Source organism: Galeopterus variegatus, unplaced genomic scaffold (genome assembly GCF_000696425.1).
Source record: "Galeopterus variegatus unplaced genomic scaffold, G_variegatus-3.0.2 Scaffold4538, whole genome shotgun sequence".
Classification (NCBI taxonomy): Eukaryota; Metazoa; Chordata; class Mammalia; order Dermoptera; family Cynocephalidae; genus Galeopterus; species Galeopterus variegatus.
This window is the reverse complement of record NW_007730649.1, coordinates 1-24,372: the sequence shown is the minus strand read 5'-3', so window position 1 is coordinate 24,372 and position 24,372 is coordinate 1. Positions and strand designations below refer to the sequence as shown.

At 50.1% G+C, this 24,372-nt stretch overlaps 1 protein-coding gene across 1 annotated transcript; it reads right to left on the bottom strand.

Moving 5' to 3' along the window:
* On the bottom strand, window positions 1-24,225 carry GRAMD1B (GRAM domain containing 1B). Its single transcript, XM_008587779.1, has 13 exons — window positions 24,059-24,225; window positions 21,955-22,111; window positions 20,626-20,815; window positions 17,910-18,053; window positions 16,801-16,919; window positions 16,386-16,528; window positions 14,121-14,224; window positions 13,302-13,505; window positions 12,091-12,181; window positions 8,736-8,747; window positions 8,302-8,409; window positions 7,864-7,981; window positions 1-5,261 (listed from the first exon to the last, which is right to left on the bottom strand). Exons 1-13 carry the CDS (start codon window positions 24,223-24,225, stop codon window positions 5,172-5,174), a joined length of 1,647 nt encoding a protein of 548 aa, XP_008586001.1. The 3' UTR covers window positions 1-5,171.
* Window positions 24,226-24,372: the final 147 nt, after the last annotated feature.

Here is a 24,372-nt window from a genome sequence, read left to right as displayed (position 1 = left end):
TTATTTGTAATTCAATACTTTTTTTTTAATTCACACTGTACTTCCATGGCTCTAGCTACTTTACATTAAGATTTGGCTGGGTAGCCTTGTATGTTTCTAGGTACTAGCAGTAAGTTTTCAGACCTTGCGCACAGCGCCAGGCAAAGTACAGTTACAGATCCAAATACAGATGGCCAGACAACTCACTGCAAGCAACCTGTGTTCTTTCCCATTTATGGCCCAGTGCAGGTGTAGGGGCTGGTCCCTCTCCCTCACCCCACTCCATCCCATGTCAAGATTATCCAGGGGCCACTATGGCCTCTGATCCATCCCTCCCCACCTTGGAGTCTAGGTTGTGTTGGGGGAAAAGCACCATGGGTTTGGGAAGATGGTCTGGTCCATGCAGAGAGTGGTCTGGCCCTAGAGTGCAGGGTAGGGGAGTGTGGGAGCCACACGCTACTGTTGGCAAAATGGCTGCTGTTGCTTTACAATCCCAGCACGTGGCACCCAAGCCCAGGGCCAACTCCCCAGACAGCCAGCTGTCTTGCCTGGAGCCATTCTGCTTTTGCAATGTCTGACTGTGTTGAGAGAACCGACGAGGGCCAAGGGGCAGAGATGACATTGTTCTTTAAGCCTTCACATTGGGGAGATCATCTGGCATCAGCTCCTCTTGGCAGCCAAAGTGTTTCTCACCAGCAGCCAAGGCTCCAATCCGGACTCCCAGGCCTGCTGAGGACCTTGAGTCACGAGACTCCTGAGCTGTTGCACAGAACATGAAAACAGGGAGCTGGCTAGGCCCATCACAGCCATGGCCGGAGCAGGAGTGAGGTAACAAGGCTGGGCAGAGAGGTGGGCAGGGGAGCTCTCTACTCCCTGTGCAAGTTCCTGCTCCACATCAGGAAAACAGGGGTGTTAAAAGGTGGCCTCCCAGAAAAAATGCTCCTCTCGGACCCAAAATGCATCTTCTGGAAGAAAACATAGAGGAGGAGGGGGAATGGGGCCAGCCTGCTGGAGGCTGAGGGATGAGAGCCAAGGATGTCAAGGGGTAAAAGGATGATTGTCCCACAGCCTAGAGACAAGGGGAAGGGGAGGGGAGAATCAGGAAGAGAAGTCCTCGAGATTCCTACTGGATTGGGCAGGTGGGTTGGGGATATAGGGAGGGAGACCACAGCCCTGCCCCCCGGGGAAGGGAGAAGAGTGCCATTTCTCCTGGGGGGCCCTCAGGGAGAAGGGCTGGCTTTGGCTGCCCTGTAGATAGAAGTGGCATGGTATGGCACAGAAAGGACTCTTCCGGGACCACTCACAGTCCAGAAAGATTCTTCCTCTAGTCCTTTCTGCAAGACCTCATCTTAGAGATGCTGCCTGCAAATGTATTAAGTACAGTCCAAGCTTGGGTGGGGAACAGGGACATGGAGAGAAGCCACTTCTAGCAAAGCATTCCTCTTGAGTCTCTTGGTCCCCCCGACTCCTTGTAATCCCAGGTTCTTGGTGTCACTGCTCAAAGGCAACCCACGGATTTTAGCCAAAGCCCAACAGGGTTTTGGTTAAGCCAAAAGGGAAGTGCTAGAACTAGAAATGGCTTCTCTCCACTGTTTCCTCTAGCCACGAGGAGGAAGGATGGATAAATGAAAGGCTTCACAGCACCTAGAGATAGAAGATAAGCCCCATCCGAGATGGTGCTCTTCTTGCTATTGTCTTCCTCCTTCTAGCTTAGAGGAAGTCCAAAGAAAGGTCCCTTCCCAAGCTAAGACTAGGCCAAAGAAGGAGGAAACACTGTGCTAAGTTAATACTGAGCAACACAGCAAGTCTGCTCTTTCTCTCTGTCTGCCACTAGGCCTCCCTATCCCTCCCAGCCCCTAAAGAAGAAAGTTTAACTACCCTGCATTTCCTAGGAACCCGGACACCACACTACCACACCTCTAAAGACCAGGGAAGCTCTAGCCCAGGATGCCTGTTCTTTCCTAGCAGGACACCTTCCAAGTCTGAGAAAGCCCAGCTTGGCCAGCGTCTGGCCTAACCTCCAAGACCATGCCAAAGCTAGAACCTACCCTAGAGATAATATAGCCCAAACCCCTCCTGTTATAGGAGGATACTGATGCTCACAGAGGGACAGTGACTTGTCCGAGGCCACACAGTTAGTCACTAGCAGAGTCAGGACTCTGGCCTACGTCTCCTGACTCTCCATCCCATGCCCTTACAGAGAGCTTCAAGTCACTGATCTTGCTGACCTGGGTGCTATCCCCTGTCCCAGGGAGGTGGATGGGGAAGGGGGAGAGCTGCACACACGACTGGCTTCTCTGAGGCCAATCTTGTCTCCACAGTAAGCTGGAGTCAAAGTTCCAACCCTGTACCTACTCTTCACCTAGTTAGACACTGCAAATTCTTTAAAATTTAGTGCAAGCTCTTGAATGTTTTCCCACACGTATCCTTGCAGAAAGACTCCTGCATGACCCCAGAGTTATTATGTAAGCAGACAACAACAAAAAAGCCCTGGCTGGAAGACATGACACGAGAAGCGGTGGTTTTGATGCTCTCTGGCAGACAGCTACCAGCCGGGAGTTCTGATGTTGTTTATCTGTGTCATTCCCACACATATCTGCAAGGGGGAGTTCCTTCTCTTTCACAAGTTATTGACTAAGGGGAAAAATATTTTTTGTGGGGGAATGAATAGAGCTGCTGGTTTTCTCCTGGTTAGACAGTCAAAAAATGATTAGCCCACAAGAGGTGCATGATTCTTAGGGAACATTCCCTAGGTGTACACATTGTCTCCTGTATTCAAATCACCAGAAAACAGGACAGTTCCTCTGACATACTAAGTACCTCCCCATCACCTGCTCCTCCCTTGAATGGTCCTAGGAGGTAAAGCAAAAGCAGAAGGCCTCTCTTTGGCCAGGTCTACGTTTATCACTTTATTACCAGCAAAGAATCCTTTTAAAGTCATCCCAAAGGTCCCACCATGGCATCTTTAATAATTAAATGACTTAAGAAAATAATTTTATATGCAATGAATTTGAGAATTTATGATTTTTGCTTTCAAAGTTTCTGGGAATAATTTTAGCTTCTGGCTGCTTCAAGGGGGAAGTTTCTAGCAGTTGGCATCACCCTCCTTCTTTGGCTCAGTGCCCATGAGCCTGGGCCATTCAAGTGTGTCACTCAAAGTCCTGGACAAGAACTGAGTAGTGACCAACTGGCCTGTGGCATGTGCGGCCCTCCCAAGCATTACATTCAACTCCATTGCCTCACGCTTCCTTTTCCAGGGCATGCACATCAATGCCAGCTGACCACGGGAGACTTCTCCTCCACCCTTGGGGGATGACTGGGGCACTGTTTTCTGATCCTGCCCTTAGGGAAACACCAAAGCCTCATGCTCATATAAACTGAAAAGTCAAAAACTTTTCTTTAATTGCCAAAGTGGGACGTTCAAGTCATTCTAAGAGAAGAATGTAACTTTCTCATCGGGGTGGATCAAGAACACAATCTTCCTTCCTTTGGGCCGATGTTCTGAGACATCTGGGGCTCTGGGGCTCCTTCCACCCCTTGCCTCAAGGAGCCCAGGAGAAGAACGAGCAAGCTTGAAGAGCTCTCCTTGCCAAAGTGGCTGTGATTCTTTCCTGATAAGAGTCTCCACCAGCTCTGCCAGGGGCTGGCAGGACTCCTTTGGCCATTGTATGGAGAAAGAGTGGTTAGTGTATGAAGGATAAGGAACATACCCAGAAGGGTCCCACTGAATCAAACAAATGCACAGATCCTAGGGACCAACCCCCCAAAGGCTCTGGATGGCTCACTCTTCCAACCAGTGCCTTCCTTCTACTCCTTAGTGATCTTATACCTCTCTGGGGCCAGAGGCCATGGAACAGTTTTTGCACGCTCCCACTCCCTACCACCGAAACCCACTCCTAGATCTGAGAAACTCAGGATTTGGAATGGCCTCCTTTGGGGCGGAGATTCCATCTGGCCTTTTCCTGCCCAAACACATGCACTTTTGCCAAATCCTTCCCTCTGATGGCTTAGATGTTCTTCCACACGCAAAGAGTCTCAGACACTTGTCTCCAATGACAACATTACCACTGGTTCTTTACCAAGACTAAATAATGCCGGCAACCCACTGCGTGCCTTGGCTATTCATGTTCACTAGACACATGGTGCTCTAGGGTAGACCCTGTAATCCATATGTTGCTAGGACATTCTCTCTCTCAAACCCTGGAGGGCCTAGGGACACCCTGATTCATCCTGGAAATCCATTTGACAGCTCAAAGTGAAGGAATTAGAGCCACAGACCTGACTTGCTTTTAACCACTAAAAGAGGTTTAACAAGGTCAAAAAAGCTCTACCCTGGCTAATAAACAATGTGCTCTTAGGGCACAGAGAAACAATAGGACTTTAGGCACTAAAAAGTGACACTCCACCCAGATCCAGCCTGGGAGAAGACCAGAGAGAAAGGGAGTGGGAAAGTAAGAAATTCCCAGCCCTTATTGGGTCCACCCCCTATACAGGTCAGAGGAGGTGCAGGGGTAATTGAGGAGAATACCCTTCAGAACACAAGTTCTCAGGAGCCTGCAGCTCCAAAGCCCCACCACACAAATGCGGCCCCCCAAACTTTGCAAACAGTCCTTTCCACCTGACGCTTAGCGTCTGGTCAGTATCAAGTGGGTGGCCCCCTATGGAAGAGTCTAGATTGGGCTCCTGACCTTGATGCTTCTGTGTTCCCAAGAGAACGCCTGGGGAAGCGTGGCATAGGGAAGAAAAGATTCTCTTTTATTTTGGAAACAAATCAAAAGGGGGTTAAGGAATGAAGCACCTTAAGCAATGCCCCCTTGAGACTACTTTTCAAGACCCTAGGGTCTTCACAGGCATAACTTTGGCTCAACAACATTTCCCTTCTAAGAGCCAAGAGTGGCCAGCAAGGGAAGGGGTGGGGAGCAGAGGATGGGAGGAGGAGGATCAGGGGAGGTTGGTGCTGAGAGGTGGTCCCTGCCCTCCTCGGCCCCTCCACCGAAGGAAAACGCTGCTCTGGCTGGCACAGGGGGCGGGAGGTCCCGCTCCTTCTCCCTGGTACATAGGCATTATCTCTTTTTAAAATCTGTATATAATATATATATATTTATATTCTGTATATATATATTTATATATATGTATATGGTCTATGTACATGTATTGCACAGGCCTCTTGCAGCCACCCTGTTCCTGCCTTGTCAATGATAGCGGTTCCTCTTCTCTTCACTTTCGGACGTGTAGTCACGGGACCTGATACCATTCTGAAGGTTGATGAGTGAGTCCTTCATCTGTAAGACAAGGAAGCCCGCCCCAGGCCCGGGTTTGTGCCCTCAGTGGGCTTCTCCATGCAGCAGCACCTGCCACAATTACCTATGGCAGGTCAGGCCGTGGAGCTAAAGGGCTCCCAGAACAAGGGGGCTTTTCAGGGGGCACAGTCTCAGGCAGAAAGAGGACAGCAAGTCTAGCAATGGAATGCCCCCGTGCCCCCGGTCAGGTGAGGCTCAGTGATCTCTAGCCCTTGTACCACTGAATCAAGAACTTCCTTTATGCATTCAGCTGCTACAAGGGGCCACTTACTTGACCTTCTTGCACTCATCTGACTTGGTTTCCCCACCAGTTCTGAATATGTTGCGTGCCTGTCTCTGCACATGTGGCCACGCTGTTTCCCCAGCCTGGGAATCTTTTTGCTCTTGACTATTCCAATCTCACCCATCTGTTAAGGCCCAGAACAAATCCACTTTCTCTGGCTCATGATCATCTCTCTCCTCCTGGCCTCTCAGATCCCACACACCAGGGCTCTGGACTACAGTCTTCCTTAGCTGCTTTGTTTCCTGTTTATTTGAACCAAATTGTATCTTATCTTTCCCTTATACACCCAGGGGCACAGGGCAGACAACCGAGTAGGCTCCCAGTTGGTACCCATAGCAGTGAAATAACAATTTTAGGTCATAGGATGGAGTCTAAATGGGGCAATTCCAGTGGGAGAATCCTAAAATGGCCCATCATATCACATGTTTAAATATAAATACTGTCTCTGAGGAAGCTGCTCTGTCAACAACACAACATTTCCTGGTTAAATGGTCATGGACTTTGAGAACCTCTGGTCTCCCTGCCCGATCTACCACATTCTTCTCTCTGGCTCTTCTATATCCTCTGCTCAGTACAGACGAGGGGCCACTGCTGTTCTTTTAGGCTGGCCAGTTACTTCACTGGTTAGAGTGCAGCCTTATAACACCAAGGTCACAGGCTTGGATTCCCAAACCAGCCAGCACCAAAAAAAAGCTACTTTTAAAGGGAATAAAACAAAATACCTCTCTTAACACTTATAACGGTAGAGTCCACCAGGCCATAAATCCGACATCCCTAAGCCCCAAGTTGAAGGGCCCACCCAGAACAGAATTCTAGAGCTGGAAGAGACCTCTGGGTCATCCAGTCCCACTGTTCTCATCCATCATCATCTAGTCGCTTACAATGAACACTTACAATGTTGGAATCTCAGTTCTCCCAAGCAGCCCATTCTGTTACTGGAGAGCTCTAACCATAGTAGTCTGTTTTTATTTGATGACTGAAAAATTGAATTCCCTGTAACTTCTAGCCCTAGCTCAGTCCTCTGGGGCTTTTCAATAAGTCTAACCCCCTTCTTCTCCTGTTGGCCTGAATGTCTAAAGACCGCCCTGTGCCCAAACCCTGGTGTTCCCTTCTCTCGGGTACATCTTCAAGATTCCACGAACCTTTTTGATACAATAGGATTTCCAAACTCCTCGCTAAGCTGACCTCTTTTGCTTTAAAAAAAAAAAAAAAAAATGCCGTCCTTAAGTGTGGCTCCAAAGCTAGACATGATACTCTAAACACATTAAACTGGATCCTGATTACTGCATTAAGATCTTCTCTCCTTAATTTGGAGCTAAGACCAAACTATGAAGAGGAAATAAAGTTTAACATTGATGAGTGCCTCCCACGTGCCACTGAATCCTGAACACACTTCCATGAGGCTATGATAACAATTCCTATTTTATAAATGAAGACACTGAAGTTCACTAATATTAAGTCCTTTGCTCAGGATCACAAAATTAGTGGCAAGGTTGAGATTCCATCTCGGGTCGGGCTGACCTTTTACAAAACATCAGAAAGACACCTCTTTGGGAACAGAAATTTTAATGTGGCAGGACAAATCCTGGGTCTGTTACCTTCCTAATTCTTTTGCACAGCACAGGTAGGTTCCTGCTGTCTTGGCAACCACATGGGGGTGCTCCTTATAAGATATTTAATTATTCCGGGGGAAGGAGGAAGTTCCCTCCCCTGAGGAGACTAAGCTAATTATTGACTGCCCCGGGATGATTTTTCTTAAATAGCTGCATTTAATTTTTTAGAGGAATGCAGGCAACTGTACTATAAAGCTGGTGCTGTGAGATGAAGACATAACACAGTCACCTTCCCAGACTGTCAGTGCAGTGCCTTTGGGGAGGAGCAGCGTGCGGGAGGTCCTGTGCCTTTAAGGGCAGGGGAAGGGGGTGGCGAATATCAAAAGGAATTTAAAAGATGTGCCCTCTGGGTAGACAAACCCCCATAAAAGGGGGGTTCTCTGTTTAAAACCCTCAGATGGCTATGGGTTACCAAAAACATAACAAGTTCTCCTTGCACCTAACCTACCGCCTTCCTATTGCTAATCCTGTGCGCTGTTCTATTGCTGTTATTTTAGGGGATGCACCTGTGTTTCTATCAGCCCATCACAGCTTTATAAAGGTTAGAACAATGGATGACCTGGGAGAGGAATGGGTGGGAGGAGGAAGTCCGGAGGGCGGTGATGGAGACCGTGAGCTTTCTCACAGCCTAAGGAGGGAGCACTGGCCTTGGAAGACTAGGGGAAGCAGAGAAGGTGGTGCACCTCACCTGGTCAAGAAGCATCACTGAGGATTTGATGATCTCCCTCCATTTTTGGAGCTCAGTATCGTGGTACTTTTGTTGGGACTCTAAGAGCTGGGCCCATTCTGTCTGAGACTGGGGTAACCTGTGGGGCAGAAGAAGGGGCACCCCAGCAGCTGGAGTTATGCTCAGCGGACTGTCCTGTGCTCCCAGACCCCTAAAGGACAGAGAGTCACATCAGAGTGCTTTGTCCTCTGCTCACTGCCCCCAGTTCCCCTATGCCCCAAATCAGAAGAGGACTGAAACTATAGGGACAGATTCTCAGAGCTTGTCAATGGGCTCATCCCAAAGAGCTATCCACGGGGCAAGGGCAGCGGGGCGGTCCCAAGGAGACCGGGAGGCAGGAGCCAGAGCTTGGCACTGGGCGGGGTGGAGGGAGAGGTGAGGGGGCGAGGGCACGCTTACCTCTCCTGGAGCCTCAGACCCTGCCAGGCAGTGAGGGTCTGGGTAGTGTACTCCAGCATCCAGAGTTTGTAGAAGAGCATCATGTTAAGGATGACCAGCAGCACCAGACTAGGATGGAGACACAGAGAGAAAAGCCACAGCAATGAGGCAACCTGAGCCAGGATACCCCCCACCCCCTAAGTCTGCTGCCCCTGACCGCCGGGACACCCAGAGCACTGCAGTGAGTGAGCGAGTGAGCCGTAGGGATGCAGTGAGGGGGAAAGAGAGAAGCGGTCTGATCTGCAGGGGCTGGGACAGGAGAGCATGGAGAGGCATGGGGTGAAGGCTCTGGAAAGGAGAGACACACAGTCACCCGAATCTGGATGACTGCAGGGAAAGAGGCAAGGTGGAGGGGAAGAGATGAGGGGTGAAGGGAGTAATCGTAGAGCCAGTACCTGAAACAGATCCTAATGGGAGCAAGGGAGAAAAATGGGGAGGAGGCAAAGGTTAGAAACAGACGGGTGTGGGGAGGGGAAAATGCACCTCACCTGAGCCAGAGGGCAGGTGAGCGTCTATGAGAAAGGAGGACTAGAAGCAAAGACGCAGTGGAAGAGGCGACCCAGCAAGGACAGAGCAGGAGGCAGCAACTGTAAACAGACTCGTAGTACTTCATGGGAGCTAGACCGAGGAAAGATTCCTCCTCCCAACCCAACTTCAGGACACAACGGAAGGGTGGAACTGAAGGAGGAATTCCAGTGGAGTCCCCAGCTCTGCCCTGACATGCCCTCTAGATGCTAGTGGAACCTCCCTGAAGCTGCAGAGTCCCCTCCCCAAATTTGCCACTGTCTGCAGGGGTTACGGGGACCAGCTGAATTCTTCCAGAATCCAGGTCAGAATTGGTGGGATACAGGAAGGAGATAAGGATAATCCAGGGCCTGGAGGACCCAGGCGAGATGAAGAGACGCAGAGAGGCTGCACAAATTCTCCTCTCACCTTGGAGGCTGCCCAAAGGTCACTTTATAATATAAGCTCATGGGATGGACAGATGAAGACATGGGTAAACACAGGAGCCAGAGACACACAGAACTGGGTATAAATACTGACTCGCCACTTAAAAATTTAACTTTTGCTCATGTTTCCAAGCTTCTCTGAAACCCAATTTTCTCAATAGGGGCAATAACACCTACCCTCCTGGGGCACTGGATTAAATGGAATGTACATAAAACACCCTGGCACATAGCAGGTCCTCCACAAGGAGCGCTTCTTATCATTAAAGGAAGAGATATGGACACAATAGGAAAAGAAGATGACAGAAATGGGAAGTTAAACAAATAGACGGAAAAAAGTCCAGCAAAGGAAGAAAAGCTTACACTATGCCTTAGACTGTGTGTATGTGTGTGTGTGTGAGTGACACTGTATCTCTAATCTGTGCTTCCCGCATGATAGAAAGTAATCTTCCTTTAACTGGCCGCCGCAAATCCCTGGGGTTACTCAGATGTGTTCATGGAGTCTCTGAGTTCGCCCCAGGACCTTTTAAATTTTGTGTTGAATTTCGATGATACCGCCTTTAACAGTATCAGCACACCCCAGATCATCAGAACGCCCACCTCTTTGGCGCGTGCTGCACACGATCTTAGTGCCTGTGGTGGGGTCTTTTGTTTACAATCCAGTCTGCGCTAAGAGAAGGTCCAGGGACACCCCCATGTGCTGTCTGAGTGAAGGCTCCACAGTGATTTAAACAGAGGAAAGAGGTGGGAGGCTGAGTCACTGCAGCAGGTGAAGGGTGGTAAGAGCTGCTGGTGCAGGGCAAGCTGCGCACACCAGTCTGTTCCACGTGCAGACTCTCGGCAGCCCCTCAGCCTGGATCCCACAGTGTGGAAGTATAAGCTCTGATTACCCTAAATCTCCAAAGCCCCGAAGTTAGTGCACACCATGCCGTATGCTCTACTTGGGGGAGCAGACCCTCTGTACTTATTCAATATGCAGAAAGCGCTTACATACAGAACTAACCTGTGGTTATCGTTTTCTGTTTATCAAACGCCAATACCAGAGATTTAGTTTTAACAGAACAATAGCATGAGTCACGTTCAATTGGTGTGGCTAAATGTGAATTGTACCAGTTTTATAGTGGTCTCAGCTTTTAATTTTGTAAGAACGTCTTGGTTTCTCATGCTATAGAGAATTTTGCATCTACTTTTACATCGCGTGTTCATGTAAGGTTAGTACGAGAGTCCTCTCACGTTCCTCCAGGATCGTCCGAGACCTCGTCTTCTTTGTCACACTCTATATACTCTCCAGGGATGGTCTCATTCACAGATAATTAAATCAGTGACTGCAGCCTGCACTTGTCTCTCAGGCTCCAGGCCCACATCAACAGATATCTGTCACCTCCACCTGGGTAACCTGTAGCAGCTCAGACACACCTGGAGCTGATAGTGTCTTCGCTGACAACTTCTCGCCAGATTCCAGATTCCTGCTAATGACACAGTCATCCATGGTCCCTGGAATCACTGTTCATCTTCCTTCATTACGTAGTCAGATGGTTAACGAGTCCTTACCTTCTAGGTTCTCTCAGCTCCAGCCCCCCACCTCAGTGTGACAGACACTCACCTACACCCCTGCAGTTCACTGACCTCCCTGCTCCAATCTGTTCTTCTCAAATCCATTTGCCATATTGTCATCTATGTGATTTTCGTTTACTTTTTTATTTTTTGGTGGCTGGCCAGTACAGGGATCAAACCCTGGACTTTGGTGTTATCAGCACCACACTCTAACCAACTGAGCTAACTGGCCAGTGTGTGACTTTTTAAAATTTTTTAAAATGCAAATCTGACCATGTCACTCCTGGGCTTCCTTCAGAGTTTCCTGGGAGTAAGGCTGTGCCTCTGCCTCTATCTTTCTCAGAATGCCTCAGGGAAGGCTGGGAAGGGAGGTCGTAGAAGAGAGACTAAACTGGAGATGACCTGGTGCCTGGCGTGCAGCAGGTAGAGCCCCCGTTTGGGCAGCTGCTGTACCTCCCACCCCCCTGCAGCCCCAGCACTCTGGCAGCACACCCCCAGCCAAGGAGAGGTGGGATGCCAGGCAGCAGGCTGAACCAAGCGGAAGAGCTATCCTTAGCTGTCCCAGCTGCTTCCTGCTTAAACTGGCTTAGGAGGGTCCTAGGCAGGCAATGGCATGGACTCACACTTCAGACAGCAGCTGTGTTCATCCATCTCGGTCTCCATTTCTTTCGACTTCCTTTCTCCCTAGCCCAGTATCTTTCTGTGCAAGTTATTGAGACTACTGTTTCATGCCATGGCAATTATTATAAAGCAACTACATTAAAATAAGCATCTGCTTTTCCTATACTGTAGTCATTGGTTTTGTCTGGCTACCCTGCCAAAGTGTGGGTCCTGTGTGTGCACAGCTCTAGTGCCTGGCATAGAGCAGACCACCAATGAATGAACAGACCACTAACATGCTCTGCAGCACCTCTCTGTCAGCATTTATCCAGCTGTGTAGGAATTCTGACAGTCCTTCTCTCTCCCACTTGGAACTGCATTCCTGAAAGGCATGGACAATACACGCAGCACCTGCATCTCAAGGCCTAGCATACAGTAAATGCTGAATACAACAGAGAAAAAGAAGCAAAGAGGTGAGAAACGACAGACAGAGCAACCAATCCAGACAGAGAGGGCTAGAGAGCAAAGCAAAAAGACCCCAGGGAAAACAGTGAGGGTGCTCATTCGCTTCAAGAGACAGCGCATGAGGCACCAGGCGGGAAAGGCAAGGGGAAGACAGGGGGGCTGGGAGGAGAGCTGAGTCCCTTACACACAGCTGATAACCAGCAGCAGCTTGGACACACTCTGCAGGTGGAAACCATTGGGAGTGTCCTCAGGGATATGCCGTGTCTGCGTGGAACCTGTGGGGAAGATAAAGAGGCCATCGTCACCATCGAGGCCCACAATCCGCCAGTGACTGACGTGACACTGATCAACCAGCAACCCTTAGGGAATGCCAAAGAGCTTTCCATGATGCTGCCATGGTAACGATATGATGAACATCCCAGCCCTCCAACAGGAGAAGGCACGCTCCCCGAGGGCAAGGTCATGCCCCGGGTCAGGCAGTCATTGAACAAATGAGGAAATCAACAGAGCTATGCAGCTAAGACACAATGACACAACCAGGTGATCTTTAGCTATGGCAGGGTAAGTGGCACTGGGCTGGGATTCGAGACAGCCAGCTCCTGGCTCAGGCTTTATGCATAACTAGCTACATGTGGTTGGGCAAGTAATATCACCACACTGAGAGTCAGTTCACTCAAATGCAATGTTAGTCTGACATGTAAGCATGTATGTAAATCTCACATGTAAGACACATAACATGCAAGTGCTTGGGTTGAAGCTGGGGAGGGATGCAGAAGGCTGGCACTGGCCTCCTCTTCTGCCTCATCCCCTGTCCCCATCCAGCTCTGACGAACCTGCAGGGATGTGCAGTTTAGAAACCCTGGATTAGTTAGTCTCTAAGGCCCCTTATAAGCCCAGGTTTTCATGACCGAGCAAAGACGTGAGGCTGTGGATGGCTGGAGGGGAGAGGAAGAAACACGAAGGGAGTCTGTGGCCTGGGATGGCCCTCAGTAGGCCCATGGGGGCTATGTGAGGGGCTGCCTTAGACACCCTGAACTCTGTGTTATGAGGAAATCTCTGGGGTCTGGGCCTCAGCTTTTCCTTAGTGTATTTCCCAAGAACTTGGAAGCTGCATACTTGAGCCTGTGGTGGTAGCCACTGGATAACATGGTGGCATAAACCCAAAGGTGCTTTTGTTAAGCTGAGTACACATATGGGTTCAGCAGGGGCTGAGGAACTTAAAGGGCAGGGAAAAATAGATACAGCACTGGGAGCCTCAGATTTAACAAGTTATGTTCAAAATATACAAATTATTCCCAAGGCACAAAATTTGTGTGCACGAGCGTGCCTTGGCCTGGGCACGCAGCTCCAGCCCAAAACCCCAATCCATACCACCTGTCCCCACCTGTCACACACCTGCCACATGCTTGGTCCTGTGGCCCACATCTTCATCAGTGGGCGTGGTGACAGGGCTCATCACCTCTTCCAGGTGAGGCACCCGCAGGTGGGCATGGGGACGCTTCCTCCTCCGCACTGTCGGCGCCTTGCTGGCCTTCTCTTTAGGAGACTGTCTGTGCATCTCAGCCAGGTAGGTGCTCTCCGTTTTGGCCAGCTCACTCTCTTTCAGAGACAAGAGGGCCACATCAGAAGCCATCTTCCACCCAACACACTGGCCTCCAGAATTAACTCTCTACAGGAACTTTTTTCCCGTACTGTACTCTGGGAAGTTGGCCGGGTGGGCAGATGACCTTCAGGGATGCCCATGATCCTTAAGAAGTATTTCTGAGACCTAGCCTCACCCAAACCACTACTCTGGGTTGTTCAACACCGTGTAGAGCCATATGTCCCAAACATCTGCACCCTCATATATACATTTTGGGGCAAATCCCACACTTCTTAGATAGATGCATTCAGAGGTGATTTGCAGATCCTTCTTATAACAGAATTACCACCAGTATCAATAGATCCGTGATTCTTTGAGGGGGTAGTATTACAGATCCCTTAATGATCTCAGAAAACTTATAGATACAGTCTCTTGAAAAATGCACATGTCCACATACATGCCAAATTTAGTATCCATTTCTGGGGCAGACTTAGGGACCCCATGAAACCACCTCATTGCTCCAGTCTCTCCCCCCATTCTCCATATTTCCCATTTCCTAGAATGGTGGGGGACGGCTATACAGTTCACCCAGTTTCTGCAGCTCAACCAGCAGCACCGACTGTAGCACCCACCTAAATGGCGGAAGTAGTCCTCCAGCCCACTCCAGAAGTTCTTCTCGATGAAGGTTTTTACTAACCCCCAGGGCTGTTTTCGATAGCGCAGCTCTGTGGAGACCCTGAGGAAAAAGTCAGAAACAAGAACAGTCATTTCCTGGGGGGGACCTTTCTATGATGGGAAAAGGAAAATTCAGGTTTAAGTCAAAGCAGCTTCACATCTGTACTCCACTTTACAAGTTAAAATGCCATTTCACATCTATCATATCACCAGATCTCCCTGACCACCCACTGAGATTGGTGGAAATAGTAGATTTATCCCCATTTTATAGATGAGAAAACTGAGGTTTAGAATATTGAAGCAGACCAATGGCTAACAGCAAGGGCTTCTGGCTCCAAGCCCAGAGTCCTTCCATGACACCACGCTGCCTCCTCCCAGGGGGCTGCAGAGGGTGCCGAGCTGCCTGCCAGCCAAGGGAAGGCTCAGGCCTGAAGTCAGACCCCTGTGAGTACATTGCACTGAAAGAAAGCAAGATGACCCAGCCTTCCATCGGGGTCCTTCTCTCCTTCTCCAGAGACTCTGAAGTCCAAGTCAGGCTCTAGGTGTCATCACTTTCAACTTTAAGGGTATCCTCTGCTGCCTGCCCTGGCTCCTCCTTCCCACGCCCGAGACCTCACCAGCTCTTGCCCCTCTGCAGGTACACTCTCTCCTCCCATCGCCTGCCGTCCTATCTCTTGCAGTACAGGCTGCTTCCTCCTGCACCCGACTCTTTGCCTCCTCCTCAGATTCATTTGCATCTGTCAATAGATCCTCCCAGCTTATGCCCCCCATGTTTGCGGCCGCTGGCCCAGCATCATTCCCCTCCTCAGGCCTGATGGGAGAACATCTATACCTGGAGCCCCCTCACTCCTCCGCCGCCCCCAACAACTGTCTACTGGGTCAAGGTGGGCGCCTCCCTGTAAGGTCTATCCAGGGTCAACCAGCTACCTCTGTGTGGACTGCACAGAAAAGACACACAATTGGAAGATCCTCTGAGGACCTGGACTTGAGAAACCAGGACACTGCGGGGGAAAGGACAAGAGGAACAAGAGGGAGAAGAGAGAAGGGAGAGAAATGACAGAAGGCAGGAGGCAGAGTGGGGAGGTTGAGAGAGGAGCATGTGCTCAGAGAGCAGCACAGACACCCGGCCTCCCCCAAAACAAGAGAATGAGGAAGATGTGGCCCTTCTCGAGGTGCGGGAATTAAGCTCTTCCTGATTCCCAAAGATCTCTGTGTAACCCTGCACTACATGAGTGAATTTCTGCTCCTTACAACCCAAAGAACTTGGTCTAAGATACGGCTAGACAATCCGATGATTTTCAAATGGATGTTTGTCTTGACTTTACAACTAGACCTCAAGCTCCTCACAATGTCAGGGTCTCAATTTCTTCCCTCCTTTGAATGCACATCACAGTGCCCAGAACTAATTATTCATTCAATCAACATTTTCTTTTTCTTTTTTTTTTTTTTTTTTTTCTTTTTGTCTTTTTCTGTGTCCGGCAACGAATCGCAACCCTCAGTGTTGCCCCCGCACCGGACCGGGGACCGGCAACGGGATCGCAACCCTCGGTGTTGCTCCCGCGCCTCGCTCAGCCAGTGAGAGGGAACCAGTCTGTATGTGGGATCCGAACCCTCGGGCAGGAGCGCTGCCGCGCTTCCCAAGCGGCGCACTATCCAGTGTGCCACCGGGCCGGCCCTCAATCAACGTTTTCTGAACTCTGACATGTGCAGGCCCTGTACTGAGTGCTGGGAATAAAGTGGAGAATGGAAAGGGACTCCTGCTCTCCAGGAGCTCACTGTTGAACAGGGAGACGGGCAGTAAATCTCCACGCTCACGGCAGGGGAAGGAGCAGAGCTCTGCGCTCCCAAGACCTGCATTTCAGCACTTACTAGGAACGTGACACACAGCAAAGTTACTTAGCTTATGGGAGCCTCAGTCTCCCTATCTGAAAAATGAAAATAATCCACTTCCTTGGGTCATTCTAAAGATTCCTGTGAACACAGGTAAAGCATCTACACGGTACTATATAAACCACAGAAAATAAATAGCAGTAGTTATAAAATTTCACTAAAGAGATGCCCAGAGTGGGAAGGTGGGGAGTCTCAGAAGGCTTCAGAGAGAAGGCAGAATAAAGAAAGAGGCGGCAGGCAAATCCACCGCACCCCTGCTTCCCCTCAGGAGCAGACGAACGCACTGTCACTAGGGTCCCTCTGCACCCCCTCGGGCCCTGCGCACACCGCACCTGAGTCGACTCTTGTTTCGAGCCACGCGGGTGAGCGTGTAGCGGTTGATGGTGTAGAAGTAGTCGTGGTACGGCACGTCGTGGGTGAGGACTTCGGCGTCGATCACGTAACACTCACTCTCCTGGCTCCCCTTGTACAACGTCTGCGGGCAGGAAAGGTCCATTGGACAAAACGGCGGAGCGGCAGGACAGGCAAACCACCTTCTGCACCGCCCCCCCCCACCCCCACCCACCGCACGACTTCTGGATGGAAGACCTGAACCACTGTTCATGAAGCATCCAGACACGCAAGATGCTGCTGCTTCCACGCTGGGCACCTGCCCCCGGAAACTTTTCTGCCTAACATCTGTCCTTCATCCTTCGCGGCAGCACAGAGGACCCTCCGGCCCCTATGCCTCTGCCTCTCTGCCCTCACCTGTGTCTCCCTGACAGTGGCAGTTTTGGGAGCCAGAGGGTTGGTAAGGGTGATGGTGTAGAGAATCACTCGGCTCTGGTTTCCGTTCTCTTCCTTTTTCCACGGATGGAAGATGATATCTGAGGGTAGAGAAGAGCCCTGGGATCAGGGAGGGAAAGCAGCTCCCCATCTCCACATCTAAACTTCCCCTGCAAGTGAACTTTTCCTGACTGTGCTGACTATCGACAGGCCCCAAAAGGAAGCCAATGGGAGCCCGAGGGCCAGGGGAGGAGGGTGGGAGGAGGGGGAGTTGGAGCAGAAAGAGGCTCATTGTAGCAATGCCGAAATTCTACACAAGGCTCCATAACGCTGATTGTTCCTGGGGCTGGGGCAGGAGGTCCTGGGGCCACCTACGGGGATGAGGGCAACACTGGAGCTACTGTGGCGAGGGCCTAGGATCCCTTGGGAACAAGTCTCCTCCTCTAAGGCACGACCTCCCTGTGCCCTCAACACATCCTCTTCCCAGCACTGGGGCCCAATGATGACCAGATGCTCTTCACAGAGTGGGTGTGTAGCAGCCCTGCTAGGCCAGAGCCTAGTGACTGCAGAGGGAAGAATGGGGGCTAGGGGATGAGACAGAGGCACAGAGTGGAAACATATGAACCCCCAGAGTCCTACATCTGCATCCCAGCTCGGCCCCTTCTTAGCTGCATGACCTTGGGCAAGTGGTAATAGTCTGAGTTTCAACTTCCTCATCAATCCGGGGGTCACAATGCCCACACAAAGAGCAGCCATGAGGACTACATGACATTGTGCCACATGCTTGGCATGGAGTGGGGGCCTCCCAGCAAGTGGGAGCTGCTGCCCTTTACTGGATGGTAAGCCCAGTGAGGGCAGAGACCGAGCAGGTCCTGCTCACTGACGAGTCTTTGGGGCCTGGTGCACAAGGGGGAAGGAGAGAGCAGCAGTCCCCGAGGGAGCTCCAGAACCACATAAGGCCAGAAAGAGGTGTCTGGGCCATCAGGTGGCCTGGAGAAGGAGGGTGCATGGAAAGAAAGGAAAGGGAGCAAATGTAGAGAGATGGGTGGACAGAGAGGGAGGGATGCAGGGACCAGCCTGGCAGAAGGAACCTGAGAAGCGCCGCTGCTCCATGAAGTCCCGCTGGAAGGGCGAGTTGGTGAAGAGGAGGTCGTAGAGCTTGTCCACGCTGAAGTTGAAGACTTCATTCACGAACTGCCGGCCATTCAGGTCCTCATAGAAGGCCTGCACCTCCCCTGCACAGATGAAATGACGAGGACAGAAACAGTGACGGTGGGGAGCAGGGCACCCCCAAGACACCCCCAGGACATCCCCAGAGCACCATGTTTCTGGCTGATGCAGGCACATGGAGTGGGGCAGCTGTGCTCGTGGGCTTTGCTGTTTATAACTCTGCTCAGTCTTTCCTTTGCTGGGATGCATATTGTTTACTATACAGGTTGCCCATCCCAAATCTGAAAATCCAAAATCTGAAATAATCCAAAACCTAAAATACTCAAAAACCTGAAACTTTTTGAGCACCAACGTGACACTCAATGAAATTGCTCATTGAAGTACTTCTGATTCTGGATTTTCAGATTAGGGATGCTCAGCTGGTAAGTATGATGCAATTATTCCAAAATCCAAAAAAAAAAAATCTGAATCCGAAACGCTTCTGGTCCCAAGCATTTTGGATAAGGGATACCCAACCTGTACCTGGCACTGTGTTTATTCATCCCTTGCAAAGAGTTTGGGATGACTATTTGCTTTTACACTTTCAAACCCCCCTAATTAAGTTGATCTTAGACTAAAATTCAAACAAATCACTACTTCCTAAGGATGCCTGATCTGAAGGATGGTTCATCAAGAGTCTATAAGTTATCCACAATTGACAACAAATGGCATTAAAATCCATGGCATAGGTGTGTTCAAGGGACATTGATTAATCTTGAATAATCTGTTTATAGAAAAGTTTCTAAGGCTGGGGCTGTTCCAATGGGCTGTGATCCCTAACTGTACAAGGTCTGCTCTCCTTCTACAGCGCAGTTTATTTCCCCCATGATTTCAATACCTCCCCCTTTTAAAGGTTTGATTACAGCTTTATTGTAGCAAAAGAATACAAATCAGAATGAGCCAAGGTGAGAGGCACAAAGAGCAAGGTCTGTGAGGGTCTCAAAAGTGACATTTCCCTCTTTCTCAGGGATGCCACATTACCATTGATGTGTGACAATCTGCAGAATATTGCCCACCAGGGAGTTCCCCTGTAGTCTTCTGAATTTTCTATCTGTTACAGGGTAATGTGTTTGAGGTCCAGGTGAATTGCTAAAGCCTCAGCACTTCTCCCCGCCCTGGGCCACCTCCACAGTCCCTAATTATTGCCCCTGCATGAGCTGATATGTGATCTCAAGTAGGAGGCTGACATTTCTGACACCCTGGGACCCTGAGCAGACCAGGAAGAACTTGGGAGTGTCCTACAGGGTCAGTGCCTATGAGTACACAGATGGGGCCCAGTACAAGTGCAGTGCTGGGAGTATTCACATCTTAGTGTACGTGAATGGCACCCTGTTATTAGGCAGTCCCCAACTCATGCAGTCATTTGCACTGGCCCTGAATCCCAGATGGGGTGGACAAGCCAACCGAAGGTTAGAAGACTACTACCGGTGACCTTTCAGAGAGAGAGCCCAGAGATGAACAAGTGAACACTGTCTGCATCTGCTCACTAGTCAAAACCCAATTCACCAATTCAATGGAGGAAAACAATCAACCGATTTCATGACTACTGAGAATCTGTCCTCTCTCTGTGGAATATAGGAAGCAGCATGCTCCTGAGAGATGTCCTAGAATCTGACGCTGTGCAGGAGTGACATAAGAAGCTATCTACTCAGAATAACTACAGGGCAGGGGAGTCTCCAAAGTCTCCCCGACCCAGCAACACGTTTTCTTCTAGCCTTGCCTAAATACCCCACGCTGGAGTCACCAACGAATTTTGCAGCTATCTTGAGGAAGCTTCTATTAAAACCCAATCATTTCCATCGAGCAGTGACTGGCACCTTCCCTGTGGCACATAAACACTGCCTTGCCTTGCGTGTCTGTGAGGGACGGAGCTGCGAGGCAGCCAGCGTCAACAGGGGTACATTTAGTGATGACACCGGATGGCAGAACAAAGCATTACCTGCTGAGTAAGAAAGACAAGTACGAGTAGGGAAAGATGAGGATCCTGCAGTGAAAGCCTGAAAAAATGGATGGATGCTGCTGTGGACTGAACTGTGTCTCCCAAAGTCCAGGTATTAGAAACTTAACCCCCACTGTGACAGTGTTAAGAAGGTGGGAAGTCCTATTACGGTAATTGGAAGGTGGGGCCTTGAAGAGGTGATTAGATTGTGGGCCATGCCCTGGTGAATGGACTAATCCATATGATGGTTTAATGGTGGTCATGGGTATGGTTCTGAGGGCTTTACAACAAGAGCCAGTGAGGAGGTTAGTCTCTCTTGCTTCTGCCTTTCTTGCAATGTGATACCCTGTGTCACCAAAGTCACCACCAAAGAAGGCCTCACCGTAAGTGTTCCCTGGACTTTGGGCTTCCCAGCCTCCAAACTGTACATGGTAAATATTGTTTCCTTACAAATTACTCACTTTCAGGTATTTCTGTTATAAGCAACAGAAACGGACTAATAGAGATGATAATAACAAAAGTAGCTTTTTGTAAAAAAAACTGTTACCCACACTTCCACCAGGACCTAGAGATGGGCTCTAGTCCCACAAAGAGACCTGCTTTTATCCTTCAAAATGCAGAGGGGAAGGGCCACTCTGGAGCAATTTTCAAATGCCCACCTTCATCGTGGGTGTCAGAAGAGTCGCTGAGCTCAGTGGGGATGTCCTCATTGTCATTGAAGTCCAATGAAGGGGAGGTCACAGGTGCGATGATCTCAATCTTCTCCCCTATGATGTTGTCAATGGTGAGCTCCTTCTCCAGGGACCCGTCACCCTCCAGCACCTCCTCCTCCAGGGGCAGGCCATCAAACTGCAGGGGAGACAGAAGAGTCACCCACCGGGGCAGCCTGCTCTGATCTAGTCTCCAAAGAAAGATTTGGGACCTGGCCTTGGAAGCCCTCACATTCCCCACATAGCACTCTGCTCAAGAGGTGGGCTGGAGTCGTGCTCTGGGGTTTTTTCCCAGCTCTGCCTCAGGAACCAGTGCCACTGCCCTTCTGGTGCTGGCCATTCGAATAGCACCACTAGCTCCACGAGCCCCACGCCTCACAGGCAGAGTCGGCTCCTCCAGTTCCAGTTCCTTTCCTGCAGCCACACCCCCACCATGCTAAACAATGTCAGCCTGCCTCTAGGCAGTGCCCTTTTTTCCTAGGACCTGCAAAAGGCTTCATAAGCATTTTAAAATTCACTCTCCCATTAGCCCTAGAAGGGAACTGACACAATTCTTTATATTCTAAAGATAACCTCAGAGACAGAAAATAAAGTCTAGGCATCAAACAAATGATATTTTCATTTTAAGACCAGATGGTCTGACCCCTAGGCTGCTGGAATGACAAGGCTCCCTTTTCTGGGAGTGCTTTCCTGAGGAACCCCACCCATCCTTGTAGCTGCCAGTGCAGGACCCAACCCTCCCTCTCCCTCTTCCTTCATCAAGGTTCTATCTCCTCTTAGGCGTTTTTATAGCTTCCCCGAAGTCTAGCACAGTGGGAAAATAAGCCTGTGCATATACTAGGAACTCGACAGAAATTAATCAAATGAGCAAATAAACAATGCACAGTTCTACATTCATGCATGACTTTGACCTCAGGTCAAGGTAGCAAAAAAACAAAACAAAACAAAAAATGTGGAATAGTCGTCCACCAGAGGGGCTGATCTGGAGCAGCCTACAAAGGGCAACATTCACAAAACGGACTTGAAATCACTTTCATTTGCTCAGAAGTCAATCCAAACTGTGTCCCCTAAGCACTTGGAACACAGCTCTGCATCCTGGGACTATAACACTAGAATATAGAGAACCCATGCACTCCAGGATGCTTCCTTGAATGAACTGACCACAATGAGACCAACCTCCCCTCTACCCGCTCCTGGGCTGGGCTCCTGTGGAGTTCACTAAGCTAGGAAACACGGGCCACGGGATCAGGCTGGAGGCAAAGGGCTTCCTGCCCATACCGAGACTGGGGCTTCGCTGCTGCCTGTGGATGTCAATGTGCTGTTGGTGATGGATTTTTTGGGCAGCTGTGGACTGGCGTCTGGCTTGGTCTCTATGCTGCTTTTGGACGAGCTGTCATTCACTTCGTTCTCCTCCACAGGGATCTCCTCGCAGTAGCTGGGAGAAGACACCAGGAAGCCTCAGTGGTCAAGATCACCAGCCATTCCAAGAACCTCAGACATGTCTATCCACCCCAAACTATGGGCTTTCCTGCTGCTTTGCTTTGTATACAATCATCCTTGAACAAAAAATCACCCCCATTGCTCTCATGCAATGTCCTTTCCTTCTCATCCCACCCCTCGCTGCCCCCCATGCAAAATTTCTGGCTCCAAACTCGCCTTTGCTAGGCCCCCTCTGTTTTTGTACCTACCTAAATACGACCATTATTCATCTTAAGCTATTTGTCCCATTGATGCCCATCCCATCCTGACCATCTGAATAAAATATCTGAGTTCTGAGCGTACATTTCATTTCTCAAACAGCAACTAAGTCAGAACTCTGGACACAAGTGCTCCCTCGGTGGTGCTGCCCAAACTCTGGATGGTAACTAGGAAACTACTCTGTGCTGTGCACTTAAGAGAAAAATCTCCTTGAGATGAAGGTGGATGCCCTTCTGGAGACATTCCAGGGATGCCACTGCGGCCTCCCCCGAGAGAGCAATCACGATCCTCATAGTCGTCATCATCATGCTGTGCACTTAAGAGAAAAATCTCCTTGAGATGAAGGTGGATGCCCTTCTGGAGACATTTCAGGGATGCCACTGCGGCCTCCCCCGAGAGAGCAATCACGATCCTCATAGTCGTCATCATCACCAACATCTGACTTATACTTTCCATCTCATCTGGATGCGTAACAGCTCTGAGTAAATCATTATGTGCATTTCAGAGATAATCAAACAGGCATTTGCAGAGGTTAGAGCACACCACCGTTTAACGTCAGAATCCGCACCTGAGCCCAGGCTAAACGCTACGCACGCACTGCTCCTCCCCTGCTTTTCACGCCTCCGCACTTCGCGCACTAGCATTAGGCCTCCGCTTACCTTTCTCATCTTGAGCATGCAGTCGGTGTGCAGCCACTACCTTTCTTAACCTCTCAGCAGCACGTGAGAACAGTGGTCTCCCTTCTCCTTAACTGCCTTCTCTTGGCTCTCAGGATATGAAAATCTCCTAGTGGTTCTCCTACCTCACCGGGTGTTCTTTCAAGATCTCTTTTGCTGCTGCTGCTTCTTGATAAGTGCTCCCAGGCCGAGCCCTTGAATTTCTTTTTATGTTCAACCAGTCACCTGGAGATTTCAGCCAGTCTCATGGCTATCCACTAGTAACTCCTGAGTTTATGGCCCTAGCCCAGGCTTCCCAGGAACTGCACACTCGTACTCAAATGCCTACTTGACATCTCCACTGGCTAACGGGCATCTCAGTCAGTCTCGGCTTGCCTCCCGATCTTCCCCCAAAACCTGCTCTGCCTACAGCATTGTCCATCTCAGTTTGGAACAACTCTGTCCTTCCAGATGGAAGGATAACCTTGAAGCCTTAAAGCCATCTTTGGCTCCTTTCTGATCCATTATCAAATCCTTCAGAATATATTCAGGAACTAACCACTTATTGCCAGTTCTAGTTCTACCTTCCTGGTCCAAACCATCATCTCTCATCCAAATCCAAACGATCTAGATTATTCAATAGTCTCTTAAAGGGTCTCCCTGCTTCTGCCTTTGTCTCCCTTCAGTGTATTTTCAAAACAGAGGCCAGAGGGATCCTGTTAAAACGTTAAGTCAGACCTCATCAATCATCTATTCAAAAACTTCCCATCTCACTCTGACTAAAAGCCAATCATGATATTGGCCAAAAGGCCCTCGACCTCCCTGACGTCATCTCCAACCGGTCCCCTTGCTCATTCTGCCGCCACACAGGCCTGCTTGCTGTTCCCCCTGTCTGGAATGTTCTTCCGCAGGTGCCCCGGACCCCAGCTCTCTCCCTTGCTTCCTTGGGGCCTTCCTCGGAGCCACGTTCCCAGAGAGGCCCTCACCATTCCCCTTCTCCGGGCGGCACCACCCTCTGCCGTGCTCACCCCATTGTGTTGAAGTCGTCATCAGGGGGCACGTAGTCCTCGTCATCACTGGTCAGGCCCAGCTCCGTCCCGTAGCACTGATGAACAAAGTGCCACAGCTCCTTGGGGCACAGGGGCTGCAGGAAGAGAGGAAGCGGCTCTGGTCCTTCCTTCCTCAGGTCCCCCATTCCGCACAGAGGCACTGAGCCAGGCTGGCTCCCCTGGGGGGCAGGAGAAGTCAAACTACTTTCCCCCCATGTGAAACAGAGGAGAGCTGCCACCTCTATGACAATTCCACCTGCCTCGAGGGTCTCAGCAAGATGCCAATCTTCTGT